At 39.5% G+C, this 17,687-nt stretch overlaps 1 protein-coding gene across 1 annotated transcript in view; it reads right to left on the bottom strand.

Annotated features, from left to right (window-relative positions):
- LOC124776683 (acyl-coenzyme A thioesterase 9, mitochondrial-like) overlaps positions 1–17,687 on the bottom strand; it is a 91,657-nt gene that overhangs the window by 49,768 nt on the left and 24,202 nt on the right. The window contains exons 3-4 of the mRNA XM_047251786.1: positions 14,903–15,027; positions 2,747–2,867 (exon numbers count right to left, since the gene is read on the bottom strand). Coding sequence (XP_047107742.1) covers positions 2,747–2,867; positions 14,903–15,027 — 246 coding nt within the window. The remainder of the gene's footprint in view (positions 1–2,746; positions 2,868–14,902; positions 15,028–17,687) is intronic.

Below are 17,687 nucleotides of genomic sequence, written 5' to 3'. Positions count from 1 at the left end.
AATAAATATATAAGAGGAAGATATGAGTGTAGAATAAGTTTCATATGAGGCATGAGGACAGGGGTGGAGGTGGATTTAAATCTGGCCAGGAGCTAATGGAGACTAAGGCCAGGAGGATTGCGAGATAGTAGGATGTGTTGTAAAGATTATTCACATCTAAATAGATCAGAGAAACTGGTATTGCAGGAAGGGGGAAAGAGGAAATCCAGGTGGCACTGGTTATACACACATCAAAAAAAGTTTTTCATCACCTCAGTTCCGAGAGTTCCAGAAATTGTACAGAAAATTTAAATAGCGATAAATATAAACATCATTTTTGCCCTTTTTATTGCTTGTGAAAACCACACATTGAATGTTGTACCACCATACACCAAGACCTTCAGAGGTGGTGGTCCAGATTGCTGTACACACTGGTACCTCTAATACACAGTAGCACGCCCTCTTGCATTTATGCATGCCTGTATTCGTCGTGGCATCCTACCCACAAGTTCATTAAGGCACTGTTGGTCCAGATTGTACTACTCCTCAACGGCGATTCGGCGTAGGTCCCTCAGAGTGGTTGGTGAGTCATGTAATCCATAAACAGTCCTTTTCAATCTATTACAGGCATGTTTGATAGGGTTCATGTCTGGAGGACATGCTGGCTACTCTAGTTAAGCGATGTCGTTATCCTGAAGGAAGTCAATCACAAGATGTAAACGATGGGGGCACGAATTATCATCCATGAAGATGAATGCCTCACCAATATGCTGCCCATATCATTGCACTAACGGTCAGAGGAAGGCATTCACATACCGTACAGCCGTTACAGTGCCTTCCATGACCACCAGCGGCTTATGTTGGTCCCACATAATGCCACCCCAAAACAGCAGGGAACCTTCACCTTGCTGCACTTGTTGGACAGTGTATCTAAGGTGTTCAGCCTGACCAGGTTGCCTCCAAACACATCTTCGACGATTGTCTGGTTGAAGGCATATGTGACACTCATCGGTGAAGAGAACATGATGCCAATCCTGAGCGATCCATTTGGCATGTTGTTGGGACCATCTGTACTGCACTGCATGGTGTCGTGGTTACAAAGACGGACCTCGCCATGGCCGTCGGGGGTGAAGTTGCGCATTATGCAGCCTATTGTGCACAGTTTGAGTCTTAACACGAAGTCCTGTGGCTGCACAAAAGCATTATTCAACATGGTGGCATTGCTGCCATGGTTTCTCCAAGCCGTAATCCATAGGTAGCAGTATTAGCCCTTGGACGGCCTGGGCGAGGAATGTCATCGACAGTTCATGTCTCTCTGTATTTCCTTCACGTCTGAACAACATCGCTTTGTTTCATTCCAAGGCACCTGGACACTTCCCTTGTTGAGAGTCCTTCCTGGCACAAAGTATTGTAGTATTGACTGTCTAGGCATGGTTGAACTACAGACAACACGAGCCATGTACCTCCTTCCTGGTGGGTGGAATGACTGGAACTGATCGACTGTCGGAACCCCTCTGCCTAATAAGTGCTGCTCATGCATAATTGTTTACATCTTTGGGTGGGTTTAGTGACACCTCTGAACAGCCAAAGGGACTGTGTCTGTGATACAGTATCCACAGTCAGCGTCTATCTTCAGGAGTTCTGGGAGCCACGGTGATGCAAAACTTTTTTTGATGTGTGTAAATTATTCATTGTAGCATATTGTGCTTAGCAGCATATTTCACTACTGGATGGTCAACTCTGTTCGTGGTTATAGGTTGCTGGTGCCCATTAATTTGAATGGACAGCTGGTTGGTGGTCATGCCCACATAAAAGGCTAAGTTAAAGCGTATGTGGTATATGATGTGATTGTCTTCATAGGCAGCCCTGTGTATGATGGGTTAGAATATATTTATGATGAGACTCAAGCAGAATGTGCTAGATGAGTGCATAGGACAGGTCTTGCACTAGAATCTTCCACAGGTGAATGATCATGTGGTAAGGGGTTAGGAGTGGGTGTGACATAAGAATGCAACGGGATATTTTGTAGACTGGGTGGTTGGTTGAACACCACTTTGAGAGGAGTCTGAAGAATTGTGGGTTGGATATTGCTCATTTACTGGATACGGTAAGTAATCAAAGAACTGGTGAAGGGTATGGTTCAGTTTTCCAATCCAGGGTGATACGGTAATGGTTGAGAGACAATGAAAGAAGTGGTCTGTGTTTTTGATGTGGGAAGTAGGCTGTTGGTAATGAAATGAAGGTGAAGGTGTTTGTCAACTCAGGAGGTTCTTTCCAGAGGAACACGGTAACCAGCTGCTGTGGGGCATTTTGGATGGTTAGATTTACGAATTTTGGAAAGCATGCAGAAGGTGGGAGTGCACGTTGTATTTGAGGTGACCTTAAATTTCATAAGTACATATAATTAAAAACAAAGATGATGTGACTTACCATACGAAAGCACTGGCAGGTCGATAGAAACACAAACAGACACATACATACACACAAAATTCAAGCTTTCGCAACAAACTGTTGCCTCATCAGGAAAGAGGGAAGGAGAGGGAAAGACGAAAGGAAGTGGGTTTTAAGGGAGAGGGTAAGGAGTCATTCCAATCCCGGGAGCGGAAAGACTTACCTTAGGAGGAAAAAAGGACGGGTATACACACACACACACACACACACACACACACACACACACACACACACACACACACACACACATCCATCCACACATATATACAGACACAAGCAGACATTTAATGTAGACAAATTCCCAACAAGGTCTCACCTGCAAATATATCCATGTCCTCCATAAGTCTCCCCAGCCGTACATGCCCAAGAAATGTCACATACTTTTCTTGCAGTGTTATATCTGTGCTCAGTGGAATTACTACACTGGAAAAGCTATCCTGAAACAAAAATGTCCATACAGTGAGATACAATAGTTTAAGATAGTGAAATACATTATCACTGAGTTGTTCATTTTATCATGTTCACCAGCAAATGCTTGGAGAAATTCATTTATATCAAACATTAATTAAAATCATATCTCAAAATGAGCAAGAAATTGACCTAATGAGAAAATATGCTATGTAAAGGAAGTCAGATGAAAGAACAGGAATGACGAGCAAAAACCACATGTAACCAAAAATGACATCTTTCATAATACTCCACTAGAAATTTAAGGTAGCAACAGTAACTGCAAAGGAGTTTCCAGAATAGAACCAAATGGAGTAACAACACAACTGCCAGATCATTCAACTGAAACTTATTACAACTTTAAAAGAAAATGAAAAACATTTCTTAATATCCACTATTAGAAGCTGCCTGATTCTCTGTATTCCAGGATTGAAGATTCTTATTTGCTGCATGACAAGCAGCAGTGTGTACTGCAAACTGTTCTCTATCACTGGAGATGTAAATGATTGTTATTCTTGCAATGCAGTCATGTATCTATCTGACTAGTAGTATGAGCTAAATAGCAGCTGTTTAAATAAACTATGAAATTAACAACTTTTTCAAACTAGCTTATTTCCTGTTAATTTTACTGTGTCAAACATTTAGCCCATGTAAAGACCAATAATATATATCAGTACACACATAGCTTATTGTTAATATAGTATACAGATTTACTTTCTAACAGATGCTTCACTTTTATAAATGTATACATTGAACCACTCCATGTTTCTGAAGATTATCTTTCAGGGTTGAATCTGTAGATTAAAATAACACATCGATTGGGATAATTAACTGACAAGAAACATAGAACAAGAAACGTAGATACAAAAAATGCAAGAAAGAACATTTCTACTTTCTTTATTGGTGTTTCAAATTGAAGGAATGTACTTATCTACTGTCTAATCAATGGTGACATCATTAGGTGTAAAACATCAGCTTATACTATGGGTCTGAAGGAAGAAGATTACCTGTAGTCTTATTATGGGAACTATTATGGCTTCCAGTTTATTATTACTAAAAGACATTATGAAAAAATTAATTTACATACTGGGAGATGGGTTTAGCCTAGTGGCTCTCATACTTGAAACCAGCTCTCCTGCTGCACTACTTCAGACAACGTGTGATGGTTCACCTTCTTTATTTCTTCGTTTGTTGACCTCGGTGTTGCTATACTGGCTGAAAAATTTGGGGGGTGGAAGTCAAAGACAGACTACTTTAAATGATGTAGCTGACAGGTGCACATTTGTGTTTCACAGATGTTTACTTTCCCTGTTCACAACCCCCCCCCCCCCCCCCCTCCAATAATACACAGTTATATGGCCAGTGCACTATTGTTTAACTTTTGATAAGTCTCGTTAATAGGTTGCAGGTGAACATCCACAGACTGCTTCAATAGTTTACTGTTGTATATCTACAAGAAGTAAAAACCTAACCACACAGTTCACAAATCCTGCAGACTACTGCAGTACATATTGAACAGACACTGTCATTGTTTTAACACACAGCCTAATTGTGTTACACTTATTTCACAGTTAATTTGATGCACTGTTGTTGTTCTAACCAACATAGGTTCTTGTCTCAAACTCGGATGTGGACTGATTGTCTCGGGACCAAAAATTGGGCCCTTATATATCCTCACAATAATGGGTACTGACACTACAAATTGTTTGAAGTTGAAATTACAGAAATTACAATTAAAACTTAACTCATTAAATTAAATGAATACATCGAAAAATTGTTCTTTTTAACAGTTTCTCCTACTGCAAGAGTTAAGCCAAATTATTTGTTTTAATCATGAAATTAACATATATAGTTATACAAACAATACTTTTGACAAAACTGTTAATTACTTTAGGTCTGGCTTTGCTGACATGTTTTCGAATAGAGCCAAATAGATCCTTTAAGATTACTATTAGTTGTTCCTCCAAATGTTTATATTTAGTACAAAAACTATATTTGTTTGTAAGTCAACAATAGAATTTAAGTTACAAAACAATCACTAATTTTGTTCTATAATGAAAAATACTAACCAAGAATAGCCAAAATAAATTAGAAAATCAATTACATACATAAAACTACACACAAAATTAGATCTGGTGTTATACTCTTTAAAACTGAGGGCCAACATTTCTTTTTTATGAAAATGCAGATTATATTCACGTACGTTAATGGTAATTGGTTAAAAGTGAAAAAATGAATTTTAAGGAGGCAGATGGCAAAACAAGAGTAGAAGTAAAAAATATCCCAGCTTGCTTCATCACAAATGCCATACATTTTCAGGAACACAATTAAGATGCTTCATTCACTGGAGAAAAATAAAAGTAGAAAATGAAGCAACACACTCCATAATACAACATTTCTTTTTCAATAATATGTTTTACAACTAAGGGATGTTTTTTGTTGAAGTGTAAAGTATGCAGAATTTAATTATATTATCTTTAAGTTACAACTCTCTGTTACATTATCCAGACATTCTTACTGCAGTAAATATTTTCCATCTATGGAAAATCCATGTGTTACACATTTTTAATTATCACCCATAAAAAACAATTTTTTCAACCTGCAACACAAAACATCAGATAAATGTGCAATGGACTTGTATTTTACATGTTATTTTAGTAAGATAAGTGCCATACAAAATAAACAGATATTTTTAAGAAATCTATAATTCAGTTATTTGGACATCCTTAATAACTCTAAATACGAAGTTCAAGAGAGGTTAACTGTTAGCTTTCGTTCACATTTACACCTTCATACATCATTATCTGTGGATTCTGAGTGGAAACAAAATACTTTCTTTGAAGTATATCAGTAAGAAGGATAGAAGAAAATCTAAATAGTTTCTGTTTGAGCATTTCTTTACTGATTCATTAATAGGGTTTCATGGATCACAACATGGAGCAAAACCTATAGAGCTGCTAATGAGTTTGGTAGACATTAACAATAAACACAGCTATGAATAAGTGATTCTGTTCACAGTATCAGCAGTTAATTAAGTAATTAATTTGCTTCCAACAAGTGACAAAAAAAGCACGAGCTTAACTTAGAACATTATATCTGTAATTCTTTCATTAATAGCACAACACAGAGGATTTATAATGCACATTTTCTTAAGCTACACAGGTACATTTAACAAAAAGAAAAACTGGTAGCACAACTCTTCAGGTTTTTTCTTTTTCTTCTTCTTCTTCCCCTCCCCCAACTACATGATTTAATTCTGGGGGATTTAAACACTTAGGTATAAGCCATTTCCTGCAGTCTCTCAGAAATTTGTCATCCTCTTAACTTTTTGTACTCACTGCGTATAAAGTTATAATACATGGCTCTTTGATATATATTAGTCTGAGTCTTCTGCAGTCAATAAATTATCACTACTCTACTACGAATTATTTGTGTTGCACAGGGAGCTGCCACTTTGAAGAAAGCTCACTTACATCAAATAGCTTCTATTTCTCTCTTACATAATTTACAGTATCAAACTGACACTCAACATACAACAACAGTAATCTTAAGTGCCATTTTGTAACGGCTTAGAATTTTAGCAGCATGGAAAGCTGCCCAATACTAAACCCAGGTCTCAGCCACAGTCATCCTGCCAAACAATGCCCCTGCTGATACTGTAATCCAAAAAACTCCGACACTTCTGTAACCACCATACGTATGTGCCACTGGCATAGGAGTGGAACAGTCTTCAGTAAGTTTCAGCAGTTTGACTGCTGCACAACAGTTGGATCCTGGTCATCAGCTCCCATTCCTGAGGCTTCCAGGCGATGTAGAAACATGGCTCTCCTGTAAACTCAGCACTGGACTGCCATATTTAAACTCCCAGGTCCAGTCTGCCGCCATCGGCACAGCTGGGCCTTTCTATAAAATACAGCCTGTGCCAGGTTGTCGCTGTATGTACGACACCACTACAGTACATTTGCTGTCTCTGGGCTGTGAAGCAGCGTCTGCTCTCTGATAGTGTCACCTGGGGCTGCAAGCATCTGCCTCTGCCTCCATGATCTAGGTCAAGCCAGGAGTTCCAGACAGCCCAGCAATCGCCACTGCCCACCACCGCTTACCAACTGGTAATTCCATATTCATTGCGTGAGTATTCCTGCTAGATTTGCCTGCCTAGCCCTGGCTGCCACGTGGCTCATTACTGTTCACCATAAATTGTCTGGTTGTTGCAGATGCACTTATTTGCATTGCACGTATGGCTGTTAATAAAGAGATTTGACAACAGATTGGCTGCTTAAATTGGCAGCACTTCCACCCACCTCCAACAAGGAACAACTTATCCACACCTTCCCATAACAATGACCCATTACACTTGGTTTTAGAACAACTGTTGAAGGCTGTTTTGGTGAACCAATTCAGGGCAGAAACAAAGATGATGCTGCAGCAGTGGCAATCAGTGCAAGTTTTCAAGTAAGTGCACTTTTACTTTTGTCTGGGCCTTTAAGGTTTTGCTTTTCTTTCTTTCCTTTCTTTTCTGTACACCAGTGATGGTAGTAGCAACCAAAAATGTCTGTCGGTGAGAAAGTTAAACTCCGGTGATGATATAGATTTGCTGAATGAGATAGCCAAAAAGCCAGCTGATAATGAGGCTTTGTGTAGGGAAACACATTGTTTAATGGATGAAAGAAAGAAATGGCTGACTTCTAACGTGTCTCCACGCACCTTTGATGCTGATACTGACTCACTGGTGTGCCCCATTTTTGAATAAACTGAGGAAGATGTTCTTTTTTCTTTAGGCCACATACAGCCATGAAGTTAGGTAAATGGAGTAACAAGCAGCTGTTAAGTACAGCTTGTTTAAAATTAGTACAGGATGCTAGAACATACGTAATGGGCTATGAGAAGTTGCAGATTTTCAGTCTTTTAGTATAAAAAGCATGGGTATTGGTAGAAAATTTTTTAATGTTAATACACATGAACTGACAAATGATGATTCAGCCAATAAGGCTATTCTGCTGGAAGCAGAACAATGGGCACTTGATGTGTTTTTAAGGTGTCTGCAGCTGAGATGCCATGGAAAGTGTGCATGGAATTCCTGAAAACCTTGAACGAAGCAGTAGCAACTGTGGCAGCTTTGTCTGTGCCAGTGTCAGTGACTAGACCAAGAGAGGAGCGGGTAGTTTTTAATACAGAGGTCATATGTTATTGATGTGGCTCTCACCACATTCAGTGGTTTTCTACAAAGCTACAGTCTAAAAGGTGCAAACAGGTGGGGCACTCTTTTCAGAAATAGCAGCAGCTGTTTGAAGATGGAATCAGGGTAACACGTGTACCTCCATTAAATGGGATGGGTGTGCTGTGATCTCTGCGCAACACTCCCAGTAAGTCTGACCACAGGACAGCCCTGTGTGAAATCAGTGGCAGACATTTGCCTGTCTGGCTATGTTAAAGGAAGACTGTGTATGTTTTTTTTTTTTTGGATACATGATCACAGGCAGGTATCCTTGGCTAATCAGTGTTGGTGCAGTCAATTTACATCAAACATGTTGTAGGCTAAGTCGTGTAGGTAGTAATAGTGCTCACTTGCTCGGTTTGGCATTGTTGGATTTCTGAGTGTGGAGGAGGAACTTCCGGGTGTGTCTGGAAGTTCACCTTAGCATAGGCATAAGTTGCGATGTCACTATTGGCCAGGACTTCCCTGTTAAACATCACACCAATGTCAATCTACAATAGCTGGATGGGACATTCTGTCTTGGTTTTAGTGCTGAGAGAACCAAACTGTTGCAAAGAACACCTGAAATGTAAGGAAAACCAATTAAACTGAACACATGGTCTCTTAGACACAACTTGTGGGATACAATATGAAAAGGATGGGAGGACTGCTTTGGTTCGATATAGGAGCTGACTTGCTGATAATACTTCATCTGTAATGAAGCCAGAGAACAAAGAACGAGTTGACTGGGGATTTCAGTGTAGAGTACATGAACCTAGGACAGTCTGTCAGTTTAATTGCACCAAGGGGAAAGGTGTTGCATCTGAACAGATGTGACAGAGCGGACACGGAGAGATTATTAGAGGAATACACAGAATTATTTAACCTGCCTGGACCAGTGCCTGCTATGTCACTAGTGCAGCACATAATTGCCACTGCAAACAGGTTGCCTATGTACAAGAAACGATATTGGGTCCCCCATCATCCACTAGCAGTGATAGGAGTTTACTGAACAACAGCTGCAGGACAGAATTATAGAAGAAAATGCCACTCCCTGGTCAGCACTGGTTGTCATTGTGCCGGAGAAGTCCTGAGATGGTAAGAAGGTTAATAGGTTCTGCTGCAATTATATCTATTTAAACCAGTGAACAACAACTGATCAATACCCCATGTCGAACGTTACGGAGACCTTAGACGGTGTGGGGCAATGCTGATATTTTACCCTCATGGACTTATGAACATTCCACAGCTTGTTGGATGGAGTGCTATGGGGGTCTGAATCCAAAAGAATACATGGTCTTCCTGGATGATATCATTGTTTTCTTCAAGGACATCTGGGAGCACATGGTATATCTATGAGAGGTATCTGAATGGGTACGGCAGGGGTATGACCCTGACTCTTATTGCCACTTCATATTGCAGGAGGCCTGCTCTTTAGGCCATATTTTCGGACATGATGATGTACGAAACTGACCCATGACTAGTACAAGCCATACAAGATTTCCCAACGACAAACAAAGTAGAAGAGTTGCAGTCATATCTTGGGATCAGCAATTTTTACTGAAGATATATTTCAAAATATACAGATGTAGGAAGGCCCCTTATGCCTTTGTTGAAGGATGGAGTAAAGTTACAATGGACTTCAGATTGCGAAACAGCATTTGAGTGATTGAAAAAATTACTAGCCTGTGGTCCCACCCTTGCTTTTCCCAACTACCAAAAATAGTTTATATTGCCCTGTGATTTGAGCAGCTGTGCTCTAGGCTGTGTCTTAAGCTGCCAAGAGACAGAAAGAGACAGGAAAGAACACCTACTAGCACACACTTCTAGATAGCTCAATAAAGCAGAAAAAAACTACTCAAATACTGAAAAAGAAATGCTCATGCTAATTTTTTGCATCTCTTATTTCTGCTGATATCTATACGGGCACTGTCACCAAGTTTGGGCAATGCTGAGTTAAAAGCAGCTCCATATGTAATTTCCCAAGCGAGTCTATTTGTACACTGCAATGTGGCTAGGCCATGCTATGCAATCATGGTGACATTGCAGAGAGACCATGCAATTACAAAACCAGCCTGCAGAGTATTTCTACACCATCATGAGGTGTTGATCTGGATGTGCCTAGAAGCAATGTATCATGACAACAAGTGTGCTATTGATCACTGCAATACCCTCTGTTTATAGCACAGCTTTGCACAGTCTGATAGCACCCTCCATGACTCTGGGTCCATGGGAGTCTCTATCATGCTTCACTCCATGGCCCAACCAGTTGCTAACATCAGTCTGGGCAGTCTGCTCCACGAGACTAGCTCAAAGTTTTTAGTCCACACCCATGGACTTAGAAAATCACTAAAGATAAGCCACCCTCAGGCTCCATGGCAGCACTGAAGCCCTGCCTTGGAGAGCAGCGATCTGCAGCCAGGGCGATAATGCTGCCATACTTCTAAATCAGTAGCAAAGGGTGCCTGTGAGAATTCAGCAGATGTTTACATTGCTGGCTTTGCTCATTCAGGGCCAAAGAGTGTAAACTGAGGCATGCACTGATGAGTGGGGTGAACAGCGTCAGCAAAGCAGGAAGTGGATATCAAACGGCGTCCTGCTGCCACGACTTTCTTGACATCACTGGTACCGCCAGTGGACCACGTGCCTGCAGACAGCACGGGTATCGCAGCACTTTGATTTTGTAGCTTAATATCAAATAACATGCATTCAACATTCACAACCTGCCACTCAACTACCTCTACATCATAGTAGCCACAATCATCCTAGCTTGCTACAGAGAGGTGTCAGAAGTATCTGTGGACCTCATCTGCCAACCGGCCAAAAAAGTCGATCTCCACACAGCATGGCTTCACAACCACAGCATGCAGTTTCATCAAATAGTGGGGTGAGTGAGAAGACTACAGGTTTTTGTGGTTGTTTTCTTTGTTTTATGTGTAGAGGGCATGTAGTCTAAGCAAGTGATACACGTTCACAATTCTGTGGCAATACAAAGGAGCATTATTTACTGCTTGTGATATGTGGTTAGTGTGATTTGCCAGGGCATTCTGCACCATGTGTGGATTCAGTACCAGTAATTCGTGTTAATTGTCATTGGTAAGGGCCTAGTCAGTGCACAGGGTCATGATGGATGATAATAAAACATAATACGTCAGTGTGAGCTGTGTCATACAGCCTGTTGTGAGAATATTGTGTGTTCTTTAAGTTTGTTTTGGAGATTAAGGTCCCTCAATGGTAGAGTCTCAAATGTAGTGTGTCACTAGTTGGGAGACAGTTCAAACATTGATTAATGAAATGAAATGGTGCAACTGAAAGCAGATAATGCATATTTGCATTATAGGCTTACAGCTAGGGAGGAATGGCTAGAATTAGCCAAACAAGCTATTCCTTTATTAGATCCAGCCACAGCCAGTTCGATCACACCCTTCTCTGAAAAGTCAACTGAAGACATAATGACCAGCAGTTAGCAGCTAATTTTTTTTTTTTTTGGGGGGGGGGGGGGGGGAGAGGGAGGGGGAGGAGGGGTGGTCACGAGATAAGTTATTAGAGGTGACAAAGTTAAGGCTAGTAGAGGAAGCCAACATGAATGTCAGTGATCTATACAGGTGAACCAAAATTCTCCCAAGAAAACAAGATCACCCATTCACCTTCCCCATTACAATCCTGACATGCTCATGCTCATTTCATTTCATATTGCTTTGCAATGTTGGTTTGTTTTTCCTACTCGTCTGCATTAACTTACATTTTTCTACATTTACAGCTAGCTACCATTCATCACACCATCTAAAAATATTGGCTAAGTTATCTTGTATCCTTCTACAGTCACTCAACTTCGACACATTCCTGTACATCACAGATTGCTGCCCAATCTGTCCACCAGATCATTTGTGTATATAGAAAATAACAGTGCTCCTATCACACTTCATGGGGCACTATTGATGACGCCGTTTCACTCACCATTGTGGAAATCATACTACTTAAGGGGTCTATGAGCCACTTTCATACCTGGGAACCCGTTGCGTATGCTTGTATCTTCGTTAACAGCATGCAGTGGCACACCATGTCAGATGATTTTTGGAGAAATATGGAATTTTCCTGTTGCCCTTCATCCACAGTTTGCAGTATATAATGAGAGAAAATGGCAGGCTGAGTTTTGCATGAGTATTACTTTCTAAAACTCTACTGATTCGTGAACATGTTCAAGAATTCTGCAGCAGTCCGATGTTAAGGATATTGGTGTGTAATTTTGCAGATCCATTCTTTTACTCTTTGGTAGAGAATTTTGTGGGCAGAATACAGAAGGTGAATGTGCTGACACATGATTTAGAGGAGAGTGACATGGGAAACAGAGCTCTACTCCATGAAACAGAACAGAGGGCATCGGACGCATTTTTAAGGGGTTCGCCGTGTGATGTGCCTAGAAGGGTGAGGAGGGGTGTTCCGAATTATTTATATCCTATGGTCAGTTTATCTATCGGTGAGTGTGAAGAAAGTGATGTAGTAACAGGAATATGGGATAAAAGTGTTCTTTATTAACGTGAGATGTTGCAGCTGTTGGGCAATGGGACATGGACACCACCAATGTGACTGTAGAAATGGTAAGGAGAAACGGGATGAATAAGCAAGTGTTAAATGAAAAAGGACACCCCAATTCTACTAGTATGAGTGCAGAGGTGGAATGTAGTAGAGAGGGAATAATGAAGGTATGAAGCACAAGTTGTTATTGGTCACTGGCGAGTGTGTGTCAGTAGCAAATATGGACCTTGTGGGTCAGAGGTGATTAAACCCTCCATACTACAAATAAGGTGGAGTTGGAGATAGTGAGTCTTTAGGCTCAGCAATGGTAGATTTTCAGGTGAGGATGTAGTGTTTTAAGCAGTGCATAGAGGTTGTAGTCCAGGTAAGTGATCATCACTGCATGGTCTAATCCTAAGACTTTCTGATAATGCAGTATGCCAAAATTGACCTTATATGATGTATAGTTGAAGGTGGAGGGACAACATTCCAACTGGAGGATACGGCTGCCAGGATATTACAAATGCGAGGTGCACCAATCTTAAGGAGTGAACCACCTAAACTGCTGTCAACACACTAAAGATAAATTCACATGATATCATGCTGCAAGTAAGCAGGAAGTTGGTCTAGGTAAATATGGGACAAAAATGGCCCATTTATGCATTGGGCTTTGTGGAACCATTGGTGAAAATGACAAATTAGACACATCACATTGCTTTTTAAGGAGAAGTATAGTATGCATAAGGGATGAATGTAAACGAAAGTAGTGTCTGTGAATTTAGATAATTTTGGTGCTGATGAAGTACAGCTGACCAAAGGAATGTTATTAGCTAATTTGGAAGTCCTGAGAACTTTCCTGGCATGTATAGTTTCAGTCATACTTGTCTGAGCTACTGGAGTTGGCAGTCATGCATGCATGCAGTTTGCTTCCTTGTGTGAATGAATGATGTGTTTCTCTTTTTTTCCTGGCAGAGTCTGTGGCTGAAAGATTATGCATAAATGTCTTTTAATTGTGTGTGTGTTTTATGTAGTGGAATAATACTTTTTCTTGTGTGAAGGTTAACTTTTTTTTGGTCAATTTATCAGTAAACTATACATCTCAAATGCAAATTGTTGGTAATAAGGATTTCACAGCACTTTACTGAGTGTGTCCACACCACTAATCAATTCTAATAATGAAACTGTAAAACTGCTGTGCCTGTCTGAATACACTAATCTCCAAAACTAGTAGACAAATTTTCAGAGCATTTCTTGCAGATATCTTGAGTGTACCTTTGGGCAACATATAGGCTTCATTTCATTATATGAATCATTTCCAGTCATCAGAACTCCACAACTGAAATGTATTTTATGAAATTCATGTTGGAAAATATATCAAAAGTGATTCTATTTACTGAGCCGTCATTTTTTATTTATAAGATCATCATCAGGACACAAATCATCATCTTGGCATATTATGTGCTTGTATAAACCATCATGTTCTTCATAATGGCCATTCTGACTGATGTTTCAAACATGCAAGGTCAAATCTGCTTCTAAATTTCTACCTTTGTAAATTTCAGATACAGACAACATTACAGGTTGAACATATGTGATGGATGTCATTAAACAGCTTAATGTGAATAGCCAACATCTACTCAAACTCTCCTCTACTGTCATGAAATATCGGACATGATTGAAGAGCAAAGTGTACAAAGTGTACATATCACATATGTCATTATCTGAAATGTCTTACACTCAAATCCTTGCAATTATTACATTCTTTGCTATTCTGTTTTAAGCCTTCTAAAGTGGTACACATACAATTACATAGTAATAGAGGAAATTGCTTTGGGTGTAAGGTGTAGAGCTATGAGTGGAGAGGAAATGAGATAAGAAAATGAATAAGTTTTCTGAACCATGAATTTCCTCAACAGCATATAGTAAAAGAAGAATTGACAGAGTTTTGATGCATAATGTACAGGAAATAAATAAAATCTCAAAAAGAAATACATCAGTAAAATAAATTAAAATTGTGTCTTATTTCAGATTCCACAACTGATAGGAGAGGATAGGAGGTGATCACGACTAGAGTCATATTTTTATTGATGTTATACAACATCTATTTCATTCACGAAATTTTGTCCAATTTGCAATCTTTGTAATGATGATACTATATCTACTGCTTACTCCATATTTCACTATGAATATCTTTCTTCTACCTCACAACTATGTCCCATTAAAAGTACATGTATACGTCTCAATAAATTATTAATTTATATGAAACAGCTAGAATTCTCTTCACAAACACGTTCAAGGAAATTGTTTTCTGAATACCTTCATCTTCCTAACAGGAAGTTCATCCTGGCTCTTTGGTAGGTACTCCAGCAAATGACTCCGACTCAGCTGTAATGGCTTGTAGCTGCGCTGAATCCCCATGACTTCTATAAGACGATTTTTCACTGTCAAGTAAAAAGAAAGAGGCACATTCAAGTGTGTCATATTGACATTAACAAGTGATCAGTGCCATGAATATATAGTACTTTTTTGCCCTGATAACATAAACATGTTAGTTACTAAAGGTATTTTTAAATAAATATGACCGCTAAACTTTTGTTTCATCTCTAAGCCCTAATCATGCTGTGGCTTCAAATAACTGAAAGAACAGAATGGAAAAAGAGAGTAAGTCTTCAGGGATGCACAAAATGCCAGTTGGTTGTACCTAAAAAGAAAATAAAAGAAATGGATCGATCTGGCTATAATGAGGAGATGTAACAAAGCTACAGATGATGATCATGATGCTTTAAGGAGGATAGCTGCAACAGAAAATCAGTGCAAATATTGATTCTTATCACTGTTAGCCAACAGTAAATTCCTTGCTGAAATTCAGGGAAATAGAATGTGGTTTGCAATAATTACATGAAGTTCCTGAAATATGTAAATGCAAGAAACTATAGGAAACAGTTCTGAGAAGTGAAAGAAAATAACACATTCACACTAAAACAAAATACAATATTTATATGCAGTGATCACATGTTATGAGAAATACTTGGAAAATAATCAGTTGGTCAGAGAGAGAGAGAAAGCAGGAGTAAAAGTATACACACAAAAGAATGCAGGGCTGTCACGAAATTGACAATATAGCTCTGAAATTTCGTAATATAATAATATAACAGATTTCAGTCAAGTTGGGTGAACATAATTCTTGCAAAGGTCCTGAGTTTGAGTCTCAGTCCGACACACAGTTTTAATCTGCCAGGAAGTTTCACTTCAGCACACTCCACTGCAGTGTGAAAATCTCATTCTTGAAACTTCCCAGGCTGTGGCTAGGACATATCTTGACAATATCCTTACTTCCAGGCATGAAAGAGAGCTTCTGTGAAGTTTGGAAGGTAGGAGATGAGGCCTTGGTCAAAGTGAAGCAGTGAGGATGGGTTGTGAGTCATGCTTGGGTGGCTCAGTCGATAGAGCACTTGCCTATGAAAGTCAACTGCCTATGGGAAGCAAAGGTCCCGAGTTTGAGTCTCGGTCCGGTCCACAGTTTTGACATTAGAATGGTGGAAGCAGTCAAAATTACCCCTGTCGTACTTTTTTCTTTCATTGTCATATCCAATTTATTTACTTCATTAATGAAATCATATGACTTTTCCTAAGTGTTTCTCTTGTGTATGGTGATGTATTAGGATTTACGAAATATATTTTTTTCTTCAACATTTCATTTAATATATCTTGAATGACAGAAGGGGTAAAATTCTTCTGAATACATATAAATTATCCAATGATGAAGAAGCAAGAGTCAGCAGTCATGCAGAGCAGTTGCTGCTTATTGTTGCAACTTGCCACCTGTAAATTCCAATCACAGTTATTACTGTGTCATTTAGGAATAGTTTTTGTCCATGAAAAATGTTTTCAAACATGTGTCAACAGCATGGACTTTCTGATGAAGAAGTGTTACATCTCTTAAAATTTGAATCAGAGATTGACTTCACTGATGAAGATGATGATACTGTACCTGAGACATGTGACCGAGGAGCGATTAGTGGAAGAGTATTCATATGCTGATCTACATCAATTGTCACAGCTTTCATCACAACAGGTACAGTTGGAAGAGTCTACAAAGATGGTTGCCATGGATGGAACAATGTGGGATATTGCCAATTTTTGAACCATGTGAGAGATTGCCAATTTTTTGTTTTCTGGAAAAAGGTCAACTGTGAACATTCTAAAGGAGAGAGGAGGTCCCATTGCTTACATCTGCCAATGAGTAGATGACTCTGTCATCAGTGCCTCCCGTCTTATTTTTGATGAAGGAACGCTATGTCTCATGAAGAAATACAAAGAATCAAATGCTCAAAAAATACTAAAAAACCAATAGCTGGATTGTGTCACTTGAGGAAATACATTTACCGAGAGCCATCAAGTAGGCTTGGGGTGTCATTTGTGCAAAAGGTATGTCGCACTCTTGGGGGACCTGAGCTGAATGTCTGGCACCCAACAAATTTGCTCTTGTAGCTGAAATTTGGGGAAAGTTGACTGAAAACTGTATTCCCTCTTAACACCCTGGAGAAAATATGACCACTGATGAGCAACAAGCAAAACAAGATGCAAGTTCACTCAATTCACACACAAATATGGTCTCAAATTCTGGTTGGTTGTCGATGTAACAACAAAGTATACATGAAATGCTTTCCCATACCTCAGCAAAGAGGTCATGCATAGAGAGAAGCAACCATTTGGAAAGTACACTGTTCTGTATGTCATGCAGTCATTTGGAAAAAAAGAAGAAATGTGATGAGACAACTTCTTTGTGTGTCTTCAAATTGCTAAGACACCCAAAGAAAAGAAAACTTCATTAGTTTGTACAATGAACAAGATTCATTGTGAAATCCCCCATGAAGTAAGGAAGCCCAATGCCGAAACACACTCCGCCACCATCCTACATCATACTGGCAACACAGACTGTGCCATAAGACTTTATACCAAGAAAATAACAATCAAAATGATGTCATTCTTCTGAGTACACTGCATGCTGAAGTAGCAGTAAGCAAGGAAGGAAGGAAAGAAGAAACCTGAGGCCTTAACATTCTACAAAGCACCAAAATATGGGGCGGACGTGGTTGAC

The sequence above is a fragment of the Schistocerca piceifrons genome, chromosome 2 (assembly GCF_021461385.2).
Source record: "Schistocerca piceifrons isolate TAMUIC-IGC-003096 chromosome 2, iqSchPice1.1, whole genome shotgun sequence".
In the NCBI taxonomy this organism is placed as follows: domain Eukaryota; kingdom Metazoa; phylum Arthropoda; class Insecta; order Orthoptera; family Acrididae; genus Schistocerca; species Schistocerca piceifrons.
Note: the sequence above shows the minus strand (reverse complement) of the source record. Positions and strands in the feature narration are given on the sequence as shown.